Source organism: Triticum aestivum, chromosome 4A (assembly GCF_018294505.1).
Source record: "Triticum aestivum cultivar Chinese Spring chromosome 4A, IWGSC CS RefSeq v2.1, whole genome shotgun sequence".
Lineage (NCBI taxonomy): Eukaryota > Viridiplantae > Streptophyta > Magnoliopsida > Poales > Poaceae > Triticum > Triticum aestivum.
In genome coordinates, this window is record NC_057803.1 from 526,972,417 (window position 1) to 526,992,390 (window position 19,974).

At 44.5% G+C, this 19,974-nt stretch overlaps 1 protein-coding gene across 1 annotated transcript; it reads right to left on the reverse strand.

The window, feature by feature from the left end:
• Positions 1 to 1,883: 1,883 nt before the first annotated feature.
• Positions 1,884 to 11,330, reverse strand: LOC123086708 (WD repeat-containing protein 20). Its single transcript, XM_044508481.1, has 11 exons — positions 10,857 to 11,330; positions 10,063 to 10,377; positions 9,865 to 9,973; positions 9,673 to 9,772; positions 8,911 to 8,998; positions 8,742 to 8,825; positions 6,796 to 6,892; positions 6,617 to 6,704; positions 3,327 to 3,432; positions 3,143 to 3,235; positions 1,884 to 2,549 (listed from the first exon to the last, which is right to left on the reverse strand). The coding sequence occupies exons 1-11, from the start codon at positions 11,022 to 11,024 to the stop codon at positions 2,109 to 2,111; spliced, it is 1,689 nt and encodes a 562-aa protein (XP_044364416.1). The 5' UTR covers positions 11,025 to 11,330; the 3' UTR covers positions 1,884 to 2,108.
• Positions 11,331 to 19,974: the final 8,644 nt, after the last annotated feature.

Genomic DNA, 19,974 nt, shown 5'->3' on the forward strand with positions numbered 1-19,974 from the left:
AATGCTTTAGTGAACATTCAGTTATGCACTTGATCATTTTTTTAAACGAAGGCAAAAGTTTTGCCTCATCCACTAATTAAGAAGAAGAAAGTTGTCTGATTAATTCACAGAAAACCAGGCTAAAATCGTTACAAACTTCGTCACGAAAGACAACCAAGCCATAATTCCATGATGCAAGCGGACTACTTCCATATCAGAGTAAATTGCACAAAACCACCACTTTGAAGGCTAGATTTGCGAAAAACACTATAATACATTTTTTTTGTAAAAAACACCATGTCTACGGTAATCTTTTTGCAAAAAACATTGATCGGCGGATCTTGCTCAGTTAAGTGAGTTTATGACAAATGGGGCCCGCCAGTCAGGTTGACGTGGCACCAATTTCTCACACCGTTACATGAAAACGTTTGCTGGACATGGGGCCTGCTTGTCAGCCTAACAAGCCTCTCATGGGCATTCCATCGAACAATTTGCGTGCAACGACTATGGCGGGCTCTGCCTCGTCTAGGGGCAGGATGGGTGACCTCGGTCGGGGTTGGGACGGGCCGCGGCAGTGAGCAGCACGCAGCGGGCACGGCGGGTGCGGCAAACAACAAGCAGGCAGCGGCACGACGAGCAGGCAGCGGGCGTGGTGGCCACGGCAGTGAGCAGCAGGCAGCGGGTGTGGCGAACAACGAGCATGCAGCAGGTGCGGCGGCGGCGGCGGGCAGCGGGCACGGCAGAAGCGAGGCGCGGCGGCGGCGAGCAGCGGCCGCGACGGGAGGTTGACGAATCAGTTTTTTTTTCTTTTTGTTTCAATGACAAGTGGACCCCACAGGGCCACACATGATGATAACGTTAGCCAATGTCGCCGTTACTTAGGCTATGCCACGTCGGCCTGACTGGCGGGCCCTATTTATCATAAACTCACTTAACTGAGCAAGATCCGTCGATCAGTGTTTTTTGCAAAAAGATTACCGTAGACATAATGTTTTTTGCAAAAAAAAATATTATAGTGTTTTTCGCAAATCTAGCCTTCAAAGTGGTGGTTTTGTGCAATTTACTCCCCACATCATGACACAAGACCCCAACACACTACCCCTACAACCTGTCGGCATATGCAACTCATCCTAACAAAACTGCCCCCATAAAATAAGTTGAAAGAAAGACATCATCAAGCAACCACGACCTTCCCTATAGCGCCAACATATACAGGATGAAACTTAATAATTGTGTCCAAAGTTTGTCCATGTGCTTGCATGTTTATTTTTAAGACCTAGACAGTTTTTGGAGTCTGTATACAATGGGTATTTAGCTTACTCTAAACTACACTGCTTTGCATTATAAATGCCAACAGTTCCCATCAGCCAAAATCACCCTGGACCAAACAAAGAATCAACAACGACAACTCAACCAAATTTCAGTGATAGGTCCAAAATCTTCAAACTCATCTCTCGTGGATGAGAGGAGAGCCCATTTCACAGTTGAAATACTAGTCCAAATAGATAGTAGAAAGCATAAGACATAGGTAGCAGAACATAATCATTTTAATTCAGATGCATTCCCTTCTGTTCTTAACATCAACTTGCCTCAAACTTGTGTGGGACAACTCAAGCATTTTGTTTCTCATAAGACTACATTCAAGTGACAAATCAACACTCAAAAGAAGAAGAAATGGAATACAATACCCAAGGGGATTCAGAAACATTGTATAAACAACAACAACAACAACAGTAATTTACAGTTCCATTGATAACACAAGCAGGAAAGCAACGTTATGGGGGGCAAATGGAATCTGATCTGTAACCTCCAGAGCGCCTAATAAGTGAAGATACCATTAATATGCAAAGAATGGGTACATACTCTAATCTATTGAGATGTTATGGAAGACCAGACAAATGATATGGAACAACAACCAGTAAACTTTTACTATTCATCTGGGGGCAATATCTGTATCTGTACAGGAACAAGTTCCGTTATTCTTTTGTCACATAGACATCTATGAAGCACGCCTCTGTCGCTGGCAGACTTCCCAGCGAAGCCCTGCGTCACTAATCGCCACGTTAGTGACAAGATATGAGTAGCCATGGCTGAGCAAGCATGATAAAAATGCAAGCAGAAGCCTTTGGTCATGAGAAAATAACAGATGATGGTTGCTTGAAGCTAGAGCTGGAAGTGCCTGCTTTGTTTGGTGATGTTATCATCTTATCCTTGGAGATGGCATTGCCAGCTGCCAGCTCAGAAGAATTTGGCCGCTGGCTGTTTTCACTGTGTTGTGGCCTGGCCCAGATTTTGATTAGCCCCTCACGGCATATGGTGACGATCGATTCACTGGTGAATTCTAGGCCAGAAAGGGGATCAGCATGTACTCTGTGTGCAACGAGGGGTGAGAGCTTTGGTACGTCTCGCATCCGTGGAGACGGCTGAAGAACACCAGTAGGAGGAGGACATGCACTGTCCCAGTGTGCAGAAGGGCTTCCACTGCTAAATGTTGGGGAGCCGCTGGAAGGATGTCGAAGTGGCACAGCAATCTCATCCATTGCCAAATCCCAGAGAAGAAGTTGGGTATCCTAAGTGCATGCAAAGGTAAATACATTATTTCCAGTACTAACCCAGTACGAAAAGCAATGCTAAATGGTAGCTGAAGCATAGACCACATGACAGTAGCACATCCTATGCCCAAGATAAAATCATGGAACCTCAAGTTGTAATACTTGGTCAAGAGTATATATATTCAATGCCAAAACAGATAGAAACCTATTTCGAATTCAAGATACATGAAATACAATGGAACTTATTTGTGATACCCAGTCCCTCATGAACAAGTGGTAAGTGGCACAGAGTGTAGCACAACTTTTTAAGCAAAAAAAAGCTAGTGAGACACATGAATCATGATTCATCAACTCGGTAAGAATACTAATGAACAAGAAGCAAGCATGCTCATTTTTCACAACTGCAAGTCACCTAAGCAACCCAACAAGTAACCAATACAAAATTCAGATATCACTAGCATTTAAATCCTTGTCGCTATAACAAGTATACAAGGAAACAAACAGATTATTCTATGATGTATCATTATGATTTCCGTTAGAATAAAAACCATAAAAGTTACAAATTAGGCCCAGATTAACAAATTCATTCATTCATATAAATTTACTGGTACCTGGCCAACAGAACCAAAGCGATACATGACATTTTCTCCTGCATCATCAGAACTTGGAGGGGACCAATACGAATCAAAGGCAACTGAGCTAACCTGCAACAGAAAAGGAGATCTGCATGAAAATTGGAAGTTCCGATAAAAGCATCAATATGCTGCACAAAGACAACTGTAATGATAGTAGCACCCATGATGTATGCCCCTCGCCCCACGCAACCATCTTTCTGTCATCCATGCTCCATACTTGCACAAGATCATCTTCCCCGCCTGATAATATATATTTTCCATCCGCACTGTAACAGGAGAGCACAAACAAGCCAAATTATTAACATCTTCAAGGGCATGCTGTTATACAATTATGTGGTAAAAACGCTAGCTTCACAAATCACAACTGTTGTGAAATGGCACAAATAAATCCAATTACATCAGGACAATTGTACAAGCAAGACTAGCTATATTTTGTGACTACATGCAAAGTTGGATGCAAGTATACATCACTACTTAGAATGTTACACGATATTCATCAAACTTCCTGTGAAACCGAATAAGAAAATAAGCCAATAACATCAGGACAGATAAGGCCAAGAGAGCCTCAAGTACAAATATGAAATTTTGATACAATGTTGTATCAGACGATGATAGCTTTAAAGTTTAATTCCATGACATCTCAAAAGCTGGGATTCCAGACGCTTGCCATAACAAGGTAGTCAATTCATGTACAAAAGCATAAGCAGAAGTGCCAAGTCAACACAACTTTCAATAAGCAGGTGGACAATAACGAACTTCTATTTTATACAGTATATACCATCAATAATGACAGCAATTTGCTAGCAACCAAATCAGGCAAACTTTCAGTATAAGATCATTCAACCTTCAACCATGTGCTGTGTTTCCAAGAACTTGCCGTGCCCCAATTTATCGCTAGCAGAAATCATGGCTAATTGAACAAAATGTGCCATTATCAATCCATGTCCCTTCAGCTTCTTATAGTTAATTAAAAACCTTACTTGGTAGCCTGCAATTGCGAGTTCTTATCGAGCAACTAACAAACATCATCTCTAGATGCAGACACATTGCGTTCTATATGATGAATGATTGAAGTTTAAGATATAATCAAGAAAATGACAAGCATGCTGCACCAAGTCACCGACTATGTTTCTGCTAAATCCGCCGGCTCGGCCCGTTTTTGGGGCCGGCGATCCCAGGCCGAACCCAGCGCACTGGGGAGCACTTGGGGGCTCCGGCGGAAGGGAAAAGAGCGTCTGGGCCACCACTGTCAGGCGAAAACACACCTTTGCACGTCCAGATCCCCCCCCCCTCCCGCCGCCTTGCCGATCCCGGCGCCAACCACCCCCCACCACCGCTAGATAGACCATTCCCCCCGCCGAAAAAGAGAGAGGGTTCCGTCGCGGCATCCTCACCCCGTTCTTGGGCGAGTTTTCCGGCCGCGCAGGGCAGGATACGGGCGGCTGCGCGCCTACCACACCCGCCAGGTGTTCGGCGATTTGTCTGCTCGGCCATGGACTCGGACGCACTCGCGGCGCTGCTGGAGGAGGAAGCCGATGCCGACGCCTAGGACGAAGAGCATCTCATGGTCGTCGCCGCCCTAGCCAGCCTGCTCGCGAGCAATGCAAAGCCGCGGCGAGGTGGCTCGGCGCCGGGCCGAATGAAGGCGAAGCAGAGGCATCGACTGGAAGGCTATTGCTTGCTCTACTCTGACTACTTCGCCGACGCTCCATTGCACGGCGACAAAGTATTTCGGCGCCGTTATCGGATGAGCCAAAAGCTCTTCCTCAGGATTGTGAATTCCACCGAAGAGTTCGACAACTACTTCAAGTGCAAGAAGGATTGCACCGGCACACTTGGATTCACCTCACTCCAGAAGTGCACGACAGCTACGAGGATGCTTGCATACGGAGCTCCCGGTGATTCATTCGAAGACTATGGACGCATGGCCGAGTCCACGACCATTGAGTGTTTCTACAAGTTCTCCAGGGCAGTGGTGGCAGTGTTTGGACCGCAACACTTGCGATCACCCAATGCTGAAGACACTGCTCGGATCCTAGCACAGAATGCAGCAAGAGGATTTCCTGGGATGCTTGGAAGCATCGACTGCATGCATTGGAAATGGAAAAACTGTCCATTTGCTTGGCAGGGAATGTACAGAGGCGCCAAAGGCGGTCGCAGTGTGGTACTTGAGGCAGTGGCCACACACGACCTCTGGATTTGGCACTCCTTTGGTATGCCAGGAACTCACAATGACATCAACGTACTGCAGTACTCCCCTGTCTTTGCCAAGCTTATTGAAGGTCATTCTCCTCCGGTGAACTTCGAGGTCAATGGGCGACAGTACAACAAGGGATACTACCTAGTAGATGGCATCTATCCGAGATGGTCCACATTTGTGAAGACTATCTCAAACCTTGTGGCAAGAGGCAAGTACTCCCACTTTGCGAAGGTTCAGGAGGCTTGCAGGAAGGATGTCGAGCAGGTATTTGGTGTGCTCCAATCTCGATTTGCTGTTGTCCGGTACCCCACTCAAACCTGGTCGAAAGATCAAATGTGGGAGATCATGACTTGCTCTGTCATCTTGCACAACATGATCATTGAGAGAGCCAGTGTTTAACACTGAACCATATTACATGCAGGGTCCTCTTGCCCAAGTTGATCACCACCTACTGGCAACCTGGACAGCCTTCCTCAATATGCGTCAGGAGATCCAAGACCCACTGGTGCATCAACAACTGCAGCAGGATCTGGTGGAGCACCTATGGAGGCTCAAGGGCAACGCCTAGCTCGACGTGTGATGAAATATGAGTTTTTATTTGTTGAACTATATAATTTGTATTGAACTATTTGTTGTTTAACTATTTGTTGAACTATTTGATTTCTATTAATTTTCTGTGATGAACTATGTGATAAAAAATAGCTTCTGTTGAATTTGCGCCGAAGCACGGCGAATATGGGCCGATTTGTGCCGATAGCGGGCCAATTTTGCGCCGAAAGTGGGCTGAAAAGCAGACAACTTTGCGCCAAAATTGGGCCGATATCGGCGCCTGGGGGCGGCGGCTGGGAACTCAATCGCCCCCAAGCCGATTTTAGCGCCGGTTCACCCCGAGGCAGCGATATTTCAAGCCCCCTGGGGGGGCGAACGGCTGGAGATGCTCTTAGCTACTGCTCTTGCACCGTTTCATATGTAAAATTGGCCACTTCTTATGAAGATCTAAAAAGTTAATTTACAAATGGTGTTATGTGATTCACAGATGAAACAAGATTACAAGAGGTAAGCTCATATACAATCCTAGAATAATCAGTCAATAGCAGAACTGATGCAACTGCGCAAAAAGATAGGGAAATATGAGTTTCTGTTTTTGTGAACATCATATCTGAACTACTAGTTAGTAAAAGGTAGGTGCAGGCATGCGACAAAATTGGCACCAAATACCAGAGTAACAGTAAATGCAATTGGCAGTTTACCTCCATGAGCAACACAAAAGAGCACCATAGTAACTTTTCCCACCAAATATTAGTTGTTCTTTCGCGAAGTCAAATACTCTTAAATAACCTGCATATAATCGAACAACTTAAGTACAATGTGTCACCAATAGGAAACCTTTATCACATGTCAATTCTCGTTCTTGGCTAGACAAAATTACCATCTCGCCCAACAGTTGCCATGTAAGCTCCATCCGGCGAAAATGAAATGGCATTGATTGCACCTTGACAGATGTGCCATCTTGCAGTAGGATTGCTCTGCAGCATTATTTACATCCCATAATCAATGATAGCAGCTACAAATTTAAATTCATCATGTTCAGGAATTTCTTGAGTTTCCTTGAATTAATGTTTTGCAGCATTAAAAGAACATAGCAAAAAATAGTAACTTCCAGGTTCTTAGTACTGGTTCCAGTATGGTCTGCTGGTAAAGTGATGCTACTTGAGAACTTGGCATTTCCTAATATGATTGAAATAAAAACCAAGTGACAGGTAAACACCACTGCACTAAATCCAATGCAAGGTTGACCCAGCATAAACAGTCTGCTCTATGTCAACTAGCAAGTGTGAGGACAGTTCGACCACATGAAGCTTGTGTTGAACGCGTCAACTACTAAGTGAGAACACGAGAATGAGCTTGTGGAAAATTAATTTTCTGCCATCTTCAACAACTGGGGCATATATGATCCGTAATCCCAGGATACTGGTCTATCTTCACAATTTACATAGAAATGGAGACTACTGCACTATGTATGGTCTCACATATCTACCAAGTTCGTGACACATAATTTCAACCATTGAAGGGGAGCCTTGGCGCAGTGGTAAAGCTGCTGCCTTGTGACCATGAGGTCATGGGTTCAAGTCCTGGAAACAGCCTCTTACAGAAATGTAGGGAAAGGCTGCGTACTATAGACCCAAAGTGGTCGGACCCTTCCCTGGACCCTGCGCAAGCGGGAGCTACATGCACCAGGTTGCCCTTTTTGAGATAGCAAAGAAAATAAACATGCGATCAACTTAATTGTAGGAAAGTAAATGTGGTGTTCCACTTCCCTAGAGGAACTTCTCTAATTATAAGAAAGTAAATGTGGTGTTCTCTTCCCTAGAGGAACTTCTCTAATTATACGAAAGTAAATGTGGTATTCCTCTTCCCTAGAAGAACTGTTCTTGTCATCGAAGAACTCATGTAAAAAGGGAAAACGGTACCATCCTTGTTCCCAATACAAGTTAAATTGTCATACACTTCACCCAGATGAATTAAACCAGAGTAATTTGAGGGTTATTGTGTCGCATGGGTGGGGCAAGCCTCATGACTCCCATACTTTGTTGCAGACATTCTTTTCCGGCATGTTATAATATCTAGTTTACATTGTTGCAGATGTTACACAAGATAATGTAGCAATTAAGTCTATTTTTGCACGCAAAGGCTATTTCAATATTTAGTTTGTGTTGTTGTAAATGTTATCTCAAATGCCGCGACAGCTGACTTAAGGTTTTTGCATACATGTTATTTTGGAGTGTTTCAATAAAGCATCAAAAGACGTTGGAATGTTCAAATTATGTGAGTTTTAGAGATGTTGGATACGATATTCCACAAAATGCTTCCATGTGCAATAAAACAAGATTTGACAAATATTTGCAAGGGCCTATGCACACTCTATTTGTGTTCAGCATCCCTGACACAGACTTACAACATCTGATGCTGAAAATGCTACCATTAGTTTTTAAAAATGCTACAATACATTTAAAATGACTGATGGATCATTCTACCTTTTAAGGGATGTTACAAAGTGATAAACAACTAGAGATCATAAAATCCAATAGTGAACTAAAAAATGATTATAAAACTGATATTACAAGCATATACATCATGGATATCGAACCCAACAAATTATTGTGTTAGTAGTCCAGCTACTGCATGTTAGGCATCGGTTTTCACAGATGCACAGGTGGTAATTATTTCCTTCAAAAAGTTCCCAGAACAAGTACCTCTCTATTACCAAATGTTTAAACATGACAGCATAAATGACCATGCCTGTACACATTTTCAAGTGAAGAAAAAAATCAAATGCCATAACTATTTAAACAGAAATCAAGTGCCCTAAGATACCTTATTGGACTTTGCATGTGAAATCATCAGCTGATTTTGATCCCTTACAGTTGGAAATGCCCAGTCAGCACTTCCATCCTTGGACTGGACATAGAAAATAATTGGTTTAGATTTGGCATAATGGAGTATGATTACTTTGTAACAAAATTCGATGACAGTAGGCACTCACTTTGTCATACACATACAGATTCCCATCAGCATTGCTGACAACAAAAATGCCTTCACGCTCTGGAACCCATGCAACACAAGTACAGTGGCTGCAATAACGGCATCTAGTAAAGTCAAACTTGAACTAGTTGCAAATATTCAAGTTTTTTCAACCAGTATTTACATGTATATAGATAGTCCCACAACCTATGTGTAAATATTCGCTTTAGATGCTGACTAGCCAAGGGATGTATATCACCTCAGCTATTCATACCAGTCCCCCACCCCCGCCACACACACACAAGATGCTTACACTAAACACTCCTCGCACACTCCATAAAGAAGAGAGGAACAGGACAACTATCGGACCCACCATGGTAGGGTGGCATTAAGGGATATTCAGAACAGGGGAATGTCGACATCTCTCACATGCCAATTTGAATCAGGCAGCATGAAAAGACATGCAATACAAAGCATGTTGCCAGGCATAAAGCAAAACAAATGTTTGCTACTATCGACTGAGCACCATCAAAATGAGGAGCTCAAATGAAGTTTTCGGCCCTAGTCCTTATCCATTAATAGCAACAGTTTCCTATAAGTTACAACTTCTAATAATGCACAAAAGGAAACTCTGAGTCAGACCATCTTTCATAGTTATCCTAAAACAACAGTGTGTTCAGGATGTGGCATAAAACAAAAATATGAAGAAAAAGTTTGTTACTTGTAAGGTAATTCTCATACAAATTTATCACTTCCATTATTATTTTAAAGGAAGCAAACATGCCTGTTGGCAGTTCCATCTTTGTCTTTATTGATAAAATGCTGAGACATAACAGGCTTCTTTCCAGGATCTTGCAACTGTTGCCTCAATGACATTGAATAGACTGCACAATGGACACATATAAATATAACTCGTCTCGGTCTCAGAACAGAGTTCAATTCTAAGAACAAAGCATTCCAAAAAGAAAGCACTCACCATCTCCCGACCATAATCCAACAATCACGTCATGCCCATCTTTGGCCTCCGAGTCAAATGCATGACAAACTGGGTTTGAGTTGCTGAAGTGGATGGACTTTACTGGATCCTGGTGCAATTAACAACTTGATCAGAGAAACGCAAGGCTGCATATTTGTAAGTAAAACTTTGGCATGCATTGGACAAGGGAACTAATACTTTGTCATGTGAGTTGAGATCACTAATGAACAGTGTATCTGCGGTATTGAAGATGATGTATGTTCCCTTGCCATCGTAATTCGCCACGGCTTGAGATCCACCAACGCCCGTTGACATACCAACGCCGCCACCCACACGGCTGCTCCCTGAAACAGCCCTGCTGACACCATTGCTGCCTGCAAAGCTAAGTGTCCGGCTCCCATTCCCGGTACCAAGCAGTCTTGCAGCTGCAGATCGCATGCCACTGCCGGAACTTGGTGTTGACGGTGTAGAGCCCTGCCCCACGGGCTTCTCCTTCAAATATGCCACTGTCATCTGCCATCGTCAAAAGATATTGATGTAAACTTAACTTCTCATAATATACAAGAATATAAATCGCAATGAAGTCGATCATCACGAAGCAAGCAAATAACTAAAACAATCGCTTATACAGTTAGAATCCCAAACGAGAAACCCCACTAAATTCATCACACTGCGAGGTTCCATAAATGGTCACCGGTTAATACTTGCAACCGAGGACGCCGGTCTTACCAGAAGCACAGTAACCTGACCAAAAATGCCACGATCCAAAACTTACCCGAAACCCTAACTAAAACCAAATAAAACCCAACCAGATACGCGAAAAGAGACACGCCTGAATCCGGCACCTGATCAGGTCAACACCCAACGCCACAGCTCAATTCCCCATCCCATCCGAGCGACCCATCGAGATCCCAATCCCCGTCCCAACCCGCGCGCTAACCGCAAACCCCGGGACGTGATCGCCGGTACCGCGGAGTCGCGGCCCTTCATACCTCGGAGACAGTCTTGCCACCAGAGCTGTGGTTGTAGTGCAGCACGGAGGGGGAGTGGGTCTTCTCGTACTGCAGCTTATGCCGGCCCTCGGGAGTCTTGAAGTAAGTCTTGAGTCCAGGCGCGCCCCCGGCTGCACCGCCCCCGCCAGCCGACGACGACGTCGCCATACCCACGGGCCGGCACCAGCGAGACCGCTGGCGGGTCACAGGAAGCCCCCACCTCCGCGATCGCCTCCGAAATGCTTACGCCCGCGCAGCCATCTCACGCCCCCGCCGCCGTGACTCGCCGCCGTGCTAGGAGGCGAGTGAGGGTTAGGGTTTTGGGGATGGTCAGATTGGGATCGATGCGACGGGGAGGCTGTTCGATTTGGGATGAGGGAGGACGGTGGGGAGACTGGAGAAACAGAGACCTGGTGCTGGTGGTAGGAGGAAGGGAACGGAAATGACTCACCTTTTTCTTCTGCTTTGTTCACTCCTCTGAATAACTCTTTTCGGTGCAAGGACTATGGATCCAATTGCAACTATACGAACTAGGACAACCGCCACTTGCTGCGGCAATTGCCTGCAAATTTGATTTAGTAGACATGAATTACGGATTAATAATATAAGAACTGAAACTGAACATATATATTAATCACGACAAGGCGACCACATCTTGCCCATATCGTTCGCCGTCATTGACGTACTCAACACCCGAAAGAACTCCTTCGCGTGCGGCCGCTGCAACGCGCGAATCAATCCACCGCGGAGTTGCTAGTCACTTTCCCAAATCGCCGCTCCGACAGGATTCTGCAGGCCCACCACGTCTGACTTCTGAGCACATATACATGCAAACGCTAGTTAAGGAAATTGGGCCCACCCAAAACAACCACTAATCCCCCCCCCCCTGATTTTCAGGGGGGCACGCTAATTAATCCTCCTAATCCTCCGACGTAGTTGCTACACACTTTCCATATTGGTGTTGTCCGAAAGTGGCCGCTCCGACGCGCGCGCGGAATAGCCACGCCCCTCAACACCATGGTGCAGCAGGCCGTTCTGCACGGGGTCTTGCAGCACCTCACCACCAGGCACACGGCGTGTACCATCTCCCTCTTTGCGGATAATGTCGTCATATTCTGTCATCCCGATGATCGCGATTTTCAAGCAGTGCACGTCATTCTTCACCTGTTTGGCAAGGCATCTGGCCTCAACATCAATTTCGCCAAGTGCCTGGTTACCCTCATCTGTTGCCCTTCGGATGTGTCCCAGGCTCCCAGCATGTTGGCGAGTCCCTAACCTGCCCTGTTGCTGCCTTTCCCATAACCTATCTTGGGCTTCCACTATCGGTGTGTGAAGTCCCCTCCTCGGCGCTCATGCCCCTGGTCGACAAGATTGCCAAGTGGTTGGGCACCTGGCAAGCATCCCTTCTCACTCGTGGCATGCGTCTTGCCCTTGTGCGACACGTTTTATCTGCCATACTGGTCCACTTGCTCCTGGCCATGGCGATTGCACATACTATCCTAAAGCTTGTCACCCGCTTAATTCGGGACTTCGTCTAGCATGATCGTAAGGAGGCGCGTTTAGGTAACTGTCCGGTCAATTGGCCCAAGGTTTGTCGCCCACTTGATCTTGGAGGGCTCGACATCCGCGACATCCACCCCACTAGCATATCTCTCAGGGTTCGCTGGCTATGGCTTCGGGATACCGATCCTTCCCGGCCATGGCACCATCTGCTTTTTGCCGGACGACGTTGCTACTCGGGACATCTTTCGTGCTTCCACCACTTGGTCGTTGGACAATGGGAAGACATGCCACTTCTGGTCAGTTCATTGGCTACATGGCAATTCGATCGACGAGATTGCCCCCACCCTCTACAAGCTCTCCCCCTGATGCATTCGGAACTGGCGCCTGGTTCATGACAGCATCCTCAACCAGGATTGGGTCCGTGACATCCGAGGAGCTCTTGGTGTCTTCGCCACGATTGAATACATCGACCTTTGGAGACGCCTTCGTCTGGTCACCCTCTCCTCCGCCCCAGACAGCATCCGTTAGCGTTGGACGGACAACGTAGCATACTCTACCGCCTCATGCTACCGTACGTTGTTCCATGGATCCATCCCCGACTCCGATTGGCGGCTTACGTGGAAGGGGTGGGCACCCTTGAACATCAAAATCTTCCTTTGTCTTGCAAAGCAAGAAGATGTTGGACAGACGAAAGACTCGCGAAGAGAGGGTTGGCCCACCCACCGTGTTGCTTCCTTTGTGACCAGGACCCCGAAGACATCCACCTTCTCCTAGTTGGATGTGTCTTCTCTAGGACAATATGTGTGACGCCCCCGATTTGACCGTACACTAATCATGCACGCAAATGTGTACGACCAAGATCAGGGACTCACGGGAAGATATCACAACACAACTCTAGGCACAAATTAAAATAATACAAGCTTTATATTACAAGCCAACGGCCTCGAGGGCTCGAATACATAAGCTCAAATATACAAAAGTCAGCGGAAGCAATGATATATGAGTACAGACATAAGTTAAACAAGATTGCCTTAAGAAGGCTAGCACAAACTGGGATACATATCGAAAGAGGCGCATGCCTCCTGCCTGGGATCCTCCTAAACTACTCCTGGTCGTCGTCAGCGGCCTGCACGTAGTAGTAGGTGAAGGAAATATGCCCTAGAGGCAATAATAGAGTTATTGTTTATTTCCTTATATCATGATAAATGTTTATTATTCATGCTTGAATTGTATTAACCAGAAACATAATACATGTGTGAATACATAGACAAACAGAGTGTCACTAGTATGCCTCTACTTGACTAGCTCGTTGATCAAAGATGGTTATGTTTCCTAACCATAGACATGAGTTGTCATTTGATTAACGGGATCACATCATTAGGAGAATGATGTGATTGACTTGACCCATTCCGTTAGCTTAGCACTTGTTCGTTTAGTTTGTTGCTGTTGCTTTCTTCATGACTTATACATGTTCCTATGACTATGAGATTATGCAACTCCCGTTTACCGGAGGAACACTTTGTGTGCTACCAAACGTTACAACGTAATTGGGTGATTATAAAGGTGCTCTACAGGTGCCTCCAAAGGTACTTGTTGGGTTGGCGTATTTCGAGATTAGGATTTGTCACTCCGATTGTCGGAGAGGTATCTCTGGGCCCTCTCGGTAATGCACATCCCTTAAGCCTTGCAAGCATTGCAACTAATGAGTTAGTTGTGGGATGATGCATTACGGAACGAGTAAAGAGACTTTCCGGTAACGAGATTGAACTAGGTATTGAGATACCGACGATCGAATCTCGGGCAAGTAACATACAGATGACAAAGGGAACAACGTATGTTATTATGCGGTTTGACCGATAAAGATCTTAGTAGAATATGTAGGAGCCAATATGAGCATCCAGGTTCCGCTATTGGTTATTGACCGGAGACGTGTCTCGGTCATGTCTACATAGTTCTCAAACCCGCAGGGTCCGCACGCTTAAAGTTCGATGACGGTTATATTATGAGTTTATGTGTTTTGATGTATCAAAGGAGTTCGGAGTCCCGGATGAGATCGGGGACATGATGAGGAGTCTCAAAATGGTCGAGACGTAAAGATCGATATATTGGACGACTATATTCGGACATCGGAAAGGTTCCGAGTGATTCGGATATTTTCGGGGGTACCGGAGAGTTATGGGAATTCGTATTGGGCCTTAATGGGCCATACGGGAAAGGAGAGAAAGGCCTCAAAGGGTGGCCGCACCCCTCCCCATGGACTGATCCGAATTGGACTAGGGGGGCGCCCCCTTCCTTCCTTCTCTTTTCCCCTTCCCTTTCCTTCCCTCCTACTCCTACTACTTGGAAGGGCTCCTTGTTCTACTAGGAAAAGGGGGAATCCTACTCCCGGTGGGAGTAGGACTCCCCAGGGCGCGCCATAGAGAGGGCCGGCTCCTCCCCTCCTCCACTCCTTTATATACGTGGCCAGGGGGCACCCCGTAGACACAACAATTGATCTCTTGATCTCTTAGTCGTGTGCGGTGCCCCCTCCACCATAATCCACCTCGATCGTAGCAGTGCTTAGGCGAAGCCCTGCGTCGGTAGAACATCATCATAGTCACCACGCCGTCGTGCTGACGAAACTCTCCCTCAACACTCGGCTGGATCGGAGTTCGAGGGACGTCATCGAGTTGTACGTGTGCAGAATTCGGAGGTGCCGTGCGTTCGGTACTTGATCGGTCGGATCGTGAAGACGTACGACTACATCAACCGCATTGTGCTAACGCTTCCGCTTTCGGTATACGAGGGTACGTGGACAACACTCTCCCCTCTCGTTGCTATGCATCACCATGATCTTGCGTGTGCGTAGGAATTTTTTTGAAATTACTACGTTCCCCAACAGTGGCATCCGAGCCTGGTTTTATGCGTTGATATTATGTGCACGAGTAGAACACAAGTGAGTTGTGGGCGATATAAGTCATACTGCTTACCAGCATGCCATACTTTGGTTCGGCGGTATTGTTGGATGAAGCGGCCCAGACCGACATTACGCGTACGCTTACGCGAGACTGGTTCTACTGACGTGCTTTGCACACAGGTGGCTGGCGGGTGTCAGTTTCTCCAACTTTAGTTGAACCGAATGTGGCTACGCCCGGTCCTTGCGAAGGTTAAAACAATACCAACTTGACAAACTATCGTTGTGGTTTTGATGCATAGGTAAGAACGATTCTTGCTAAGCCCGTAGCAGCCACGTAAAACTTGCAACAACAAAGTAGAGGATGTCTAACTTGTTTTTGCAGGGCATGTTGTGATGTGATATGGTCAAGACATGATGCTAAATTTTATTGTATGAGATAATCATGTTTTGTAACCGAGTTATCGACAACTGGCAGGAGCCATATGGTTGTCGCTTTATTGTATGCAATGCAATCGCCCTGTAATGCTTTACTTTATCACTAAGCGATAGCGATAGTCGTAGAAGCATAAGTTGGCGAGATGACAACGATGCTACAGTGGATATCAAGGTGTCATGTCGGTGACGGTGGTGATCATGACGGTGCTTCGGAGATGGAGATCACAAGCACAAAATGATGATAGCCATATGATATCACTTATATTGATTGCATGTGATGTTTATCTTTGATGCATCTTATCTTGCTTTGATTGACGGTAGCATTATAAGATGATCTCTCACTAAATTATCAAGGTACAAGTGTTCTCCCTAAGTATGCACCGTTGCGAAAGTTCTTCGTGCTGAGACACCACATGATGATCGGGTGTGATAGGCTCTACGTTCAAATACAACGGGTGCAAAACAGTTGCACACGCGGAATACTCATGTTAAACTTGACGAGCCTAGCATATAACAGATATGGCCTCGGAACACGGAGACCGAAAGGTCGAGCGTGAATCATATAGTAGATATGATCAACATAGTGATGTTCACCATTGAAACTACTCCATCTCACGTGATGATCGGACATGGTTTAGTTGATATGGATCACGTGATCACTTAGAAGATTAGAGGGATGTCTGTCTAAGTGGGAGTTCTTAAGTAATATAATTAATTGAACTTTAATTTATCATGAACTTAGTCCTGGTAGTATTAGCATATCTATGTTGTAGATCAATAGCTCGCGATGTTGCTCCAAGTTTATTGTGTTCCTAGAGAAAAATTATGTTGAAAAATGTTAGTAGCAATGATGCGGATTGGATCCGTGATCTGAGGATTATCCTCATTGCTGCACAGAAGAATTATGTCTTTGATGCACCGCTAGGTGACAGACCTATTGCAGGAGTAGATGCAGATGTTATGAATGTTTGGCTAGCTCAGTATGATGACTACTTGGTAGTTTAGTGCACCATGCTTAACGGCTTAGAATCAGGACTTCAAAGACGTTTTGAATGTCATGGACCATATGAGATGTTCCAGGAGTTGAAGTTAATATTTGAAGCAAATACCCGAGTTGAGAGATATGAAGTCTCCAACAAGTTCTATAGCTAAAAAGATGGAGGAGAATAGCTCAAGCAGTGAGCATGTGCTCAGATTGTCTAGGTACTACAATCGCTTGAATCAAGTGGGGGTTAATCTTCCAGATAAGATAGTGATCGACAGAATTTTCTAGTCACCATCACTAAGTTAGTAGAACTTCGTGATGAACTATGATATGCAAGGGATAATAGAAATGATTCCCAAGCTCTTCGTAATGCTGAAATCGACGAAGGTAGAAATCAAGAAAAATATCAAGTGTTGATCGTAGACAAGACCACTAGTTTCAAGAAAAGGGCAAAGGGAAGAAGGGGAACTTCAAGAAGAATGGCAAGCAAGTTGCTGCTCAAGTGAAGAAGCTCAAGTCTGGTCCTAAGCCTAAGACTAAGTGTTTCTACTGCAAAGGGACTGGTCACTGGAAGCGGAACTGTCCCAAGTATTTGGCGGATAAGAAGGATGGCAAAGTGAACAAAGGTATATTTGATATACAGATTATTGATGTGTATTTTACTAGTGTTCGTAGCAACCCCTCGGTATTTGATACTGGTTCAGTTGCTAAGAGTAGTAACTCGAAACGGGAGTTGCAGAATGAACATAGACTAGTTAAGGGTGAAGTAATGATGTGTGTTGGAAGTGGTTCCAAGATTGATATGATCATCATCGCACACTCCCTATACTTTTGGGATTAGTGTTGAACCTAAATAAGTGTTATTTGGTGTTTGCGTTTAGCATGAATATGATTTAATCATGTTTATTGCAATACGGTTATTCACTTAAGTAAGAGAATAAATTGTTGTTCTGTTTACATAAATAAAACCTTATGTGGTTACACACCCAATGAAAATGGTTCGTTGGATCTCGATCATAGTGATACACATATTCATAATATTGAAACCAAAAGATGCAAAGTCAATAATGATAGTGCAACTTATTTGTGGCACTACCGTTTAGGTCATATTGGTGTAAAGCGCATGAAGAAACTCCATGCTGATGGACTTTTGGAATCACTTGATGCTTGCGAACTATGCCTCATGGGCAAGATGACTAAGACTCCGTTCTCCGGAACAATGGAGCGAGCAACTGACTTATTGGAAATAATACATACTGATGTATGTGGTCCGATGAGTGTTAAGGCTCGCGGCAAGTATCGTTATTTTCTGACCTTCACAGATGATTTGAGCAGATATGGGTATATCTACTTGATGAAACACAAGTCTGAAACATTTGAAAAGTTCAAAGAATTTCAGAGTGAAGTGGAGAATCATCGTAACAAGAAAATAAAAGTTTCTACGATATGATCGCAGAGGTAAAATATTTGAGTTAAGAGTTTGACCTTCAGTTAAAACAATGTGAAATAGTTTCACTACTCACGCCACCTGGAACACCACAGTGTAATGGTGTATCCAAACGTCATAACCGTACTTTATTAGATATGGTGCGATCTATGATGTCTCTTACCGATCTACCACTATCGTTTTGGGGTTATGCATTAGAGACAGTTGCATTCACGTTAAATAGGGCACCATCTAAATCCGTTGAGACGACACCGTATGAACTATGGTTTGGCAAGAAACCTAAGTTGTCATTTCTTAAAGTTTGAGGTTGCAATGCTTATGTGAAAAGTTTCAACCTGATAAGCTCAAACCCAAATCGGAGAAGTGTGTCTTCATAGGATACCCAAAAGAAAATGTTGGGTACACCTTCTATCACAGATCCGAAGGCAAGATATTCGTTCCTGAGAATGGATCCTTTCCAGAGAAGGAGTTTCTCTCGAAAGAAGTGAGTGGGAGGAAAGTAGAACTTGATGAGGTAACTGTACCTGCTCCCTTATTGGAAAGTAGTTCATCACAGAAATCTGTTCCTATGACTACTACACCAATTAGTGAGGAAGCTAATGGTGATGATCATGTAACTTCAGATCAAGTTACTACCGAACCTCGTAGGTAAACCAGAGTGAGATCCGCACCAGTGGTACGGTAATCCTGTTCTGGAGGTCATGTTACTTGACCATGACGAGCCTACGAACTATGAGGAAGCGATGATGAGCCCAGATTCCTCGAAATGGCTTGAGGCCATGAAATCTGAGATGAGATCCATGTATGAGAACAAAGTATGGACTTTGATTGACTTGCCCAATGATCGGCGAGCCATTGAGATTAAATGGATCTTCAAGAGGAAGACGGACGCTGATAGCAGTGTTACTATCTACAAAGCTAGAATTGTCGCAAAAAGGTTTTCGACAAGTTCAAGGTGTTGACTATGATGAGAGTTTCTCACTCGTATCTATGCTTAAGTCTGTCCAAATCATGTTAGCAATTGCCGCATTTTATGAAATATGGCAAATGGATAAACAAAACTGCATTCCTTAATGGATTTATTAAAGAGTTGTATATGATGCAACCAGAAAGGTTTTGTCAATCCTAAAGGTTATAAGGAAATATGCAAGCTCCAGCGGTCCATCTATGGACTGGTGCAAGCATCTCGGAGTTGGAATATACACTTTGATAAGTTGATCAAAGCATATAGTTTTATACAGACTTGCGGTGAAGCTTGTATTTACAAGAAAGTGAGTGGGAGCACTACAACATTTCTGATAAGTATATGTGAATGACATATTGTTGATCAGAAATAATGTAGAATTATTCTGCAAAGCATAAAGGAGTGTCTGAAGGGAGTTTTTCAAAGAAAGACCTCAGTGAAGCTGCTTACATATTGAGCATCAAGATCTATAGAGATAGATCAAGACGCTTGATAAGTTTTTTCAATGAGTACATACCTTGACAAGATTTTGAAGTAGTTCAAAATGGAACAATCAAAGAAAGAGTTCTTGCCTATGTTACAAGGTGTGAAATTGAGTAAGACTCAAAGCCCGACCACGATAGAAGATAGAAAGAGAATGAAAGTCATTCCCTATGCCTCAGCCATAGGTTCTATAAAGTATGCCATGCTGTGTACCAGATCTATTGTATACCCTACACTGATTTTGGCACGGGAGTACAATAGTGATCTAGGAGTAGATCACTGGACAGCGGTCAAAATTATCCTTAGTGGAATAAGGATATGTTTCTCGATTATGGAGGTGACAAAAAGGTTCGTCGTAAAGGGTTATGTCGATGCAAATTTTGACACTGATCCAGATGACTCTAA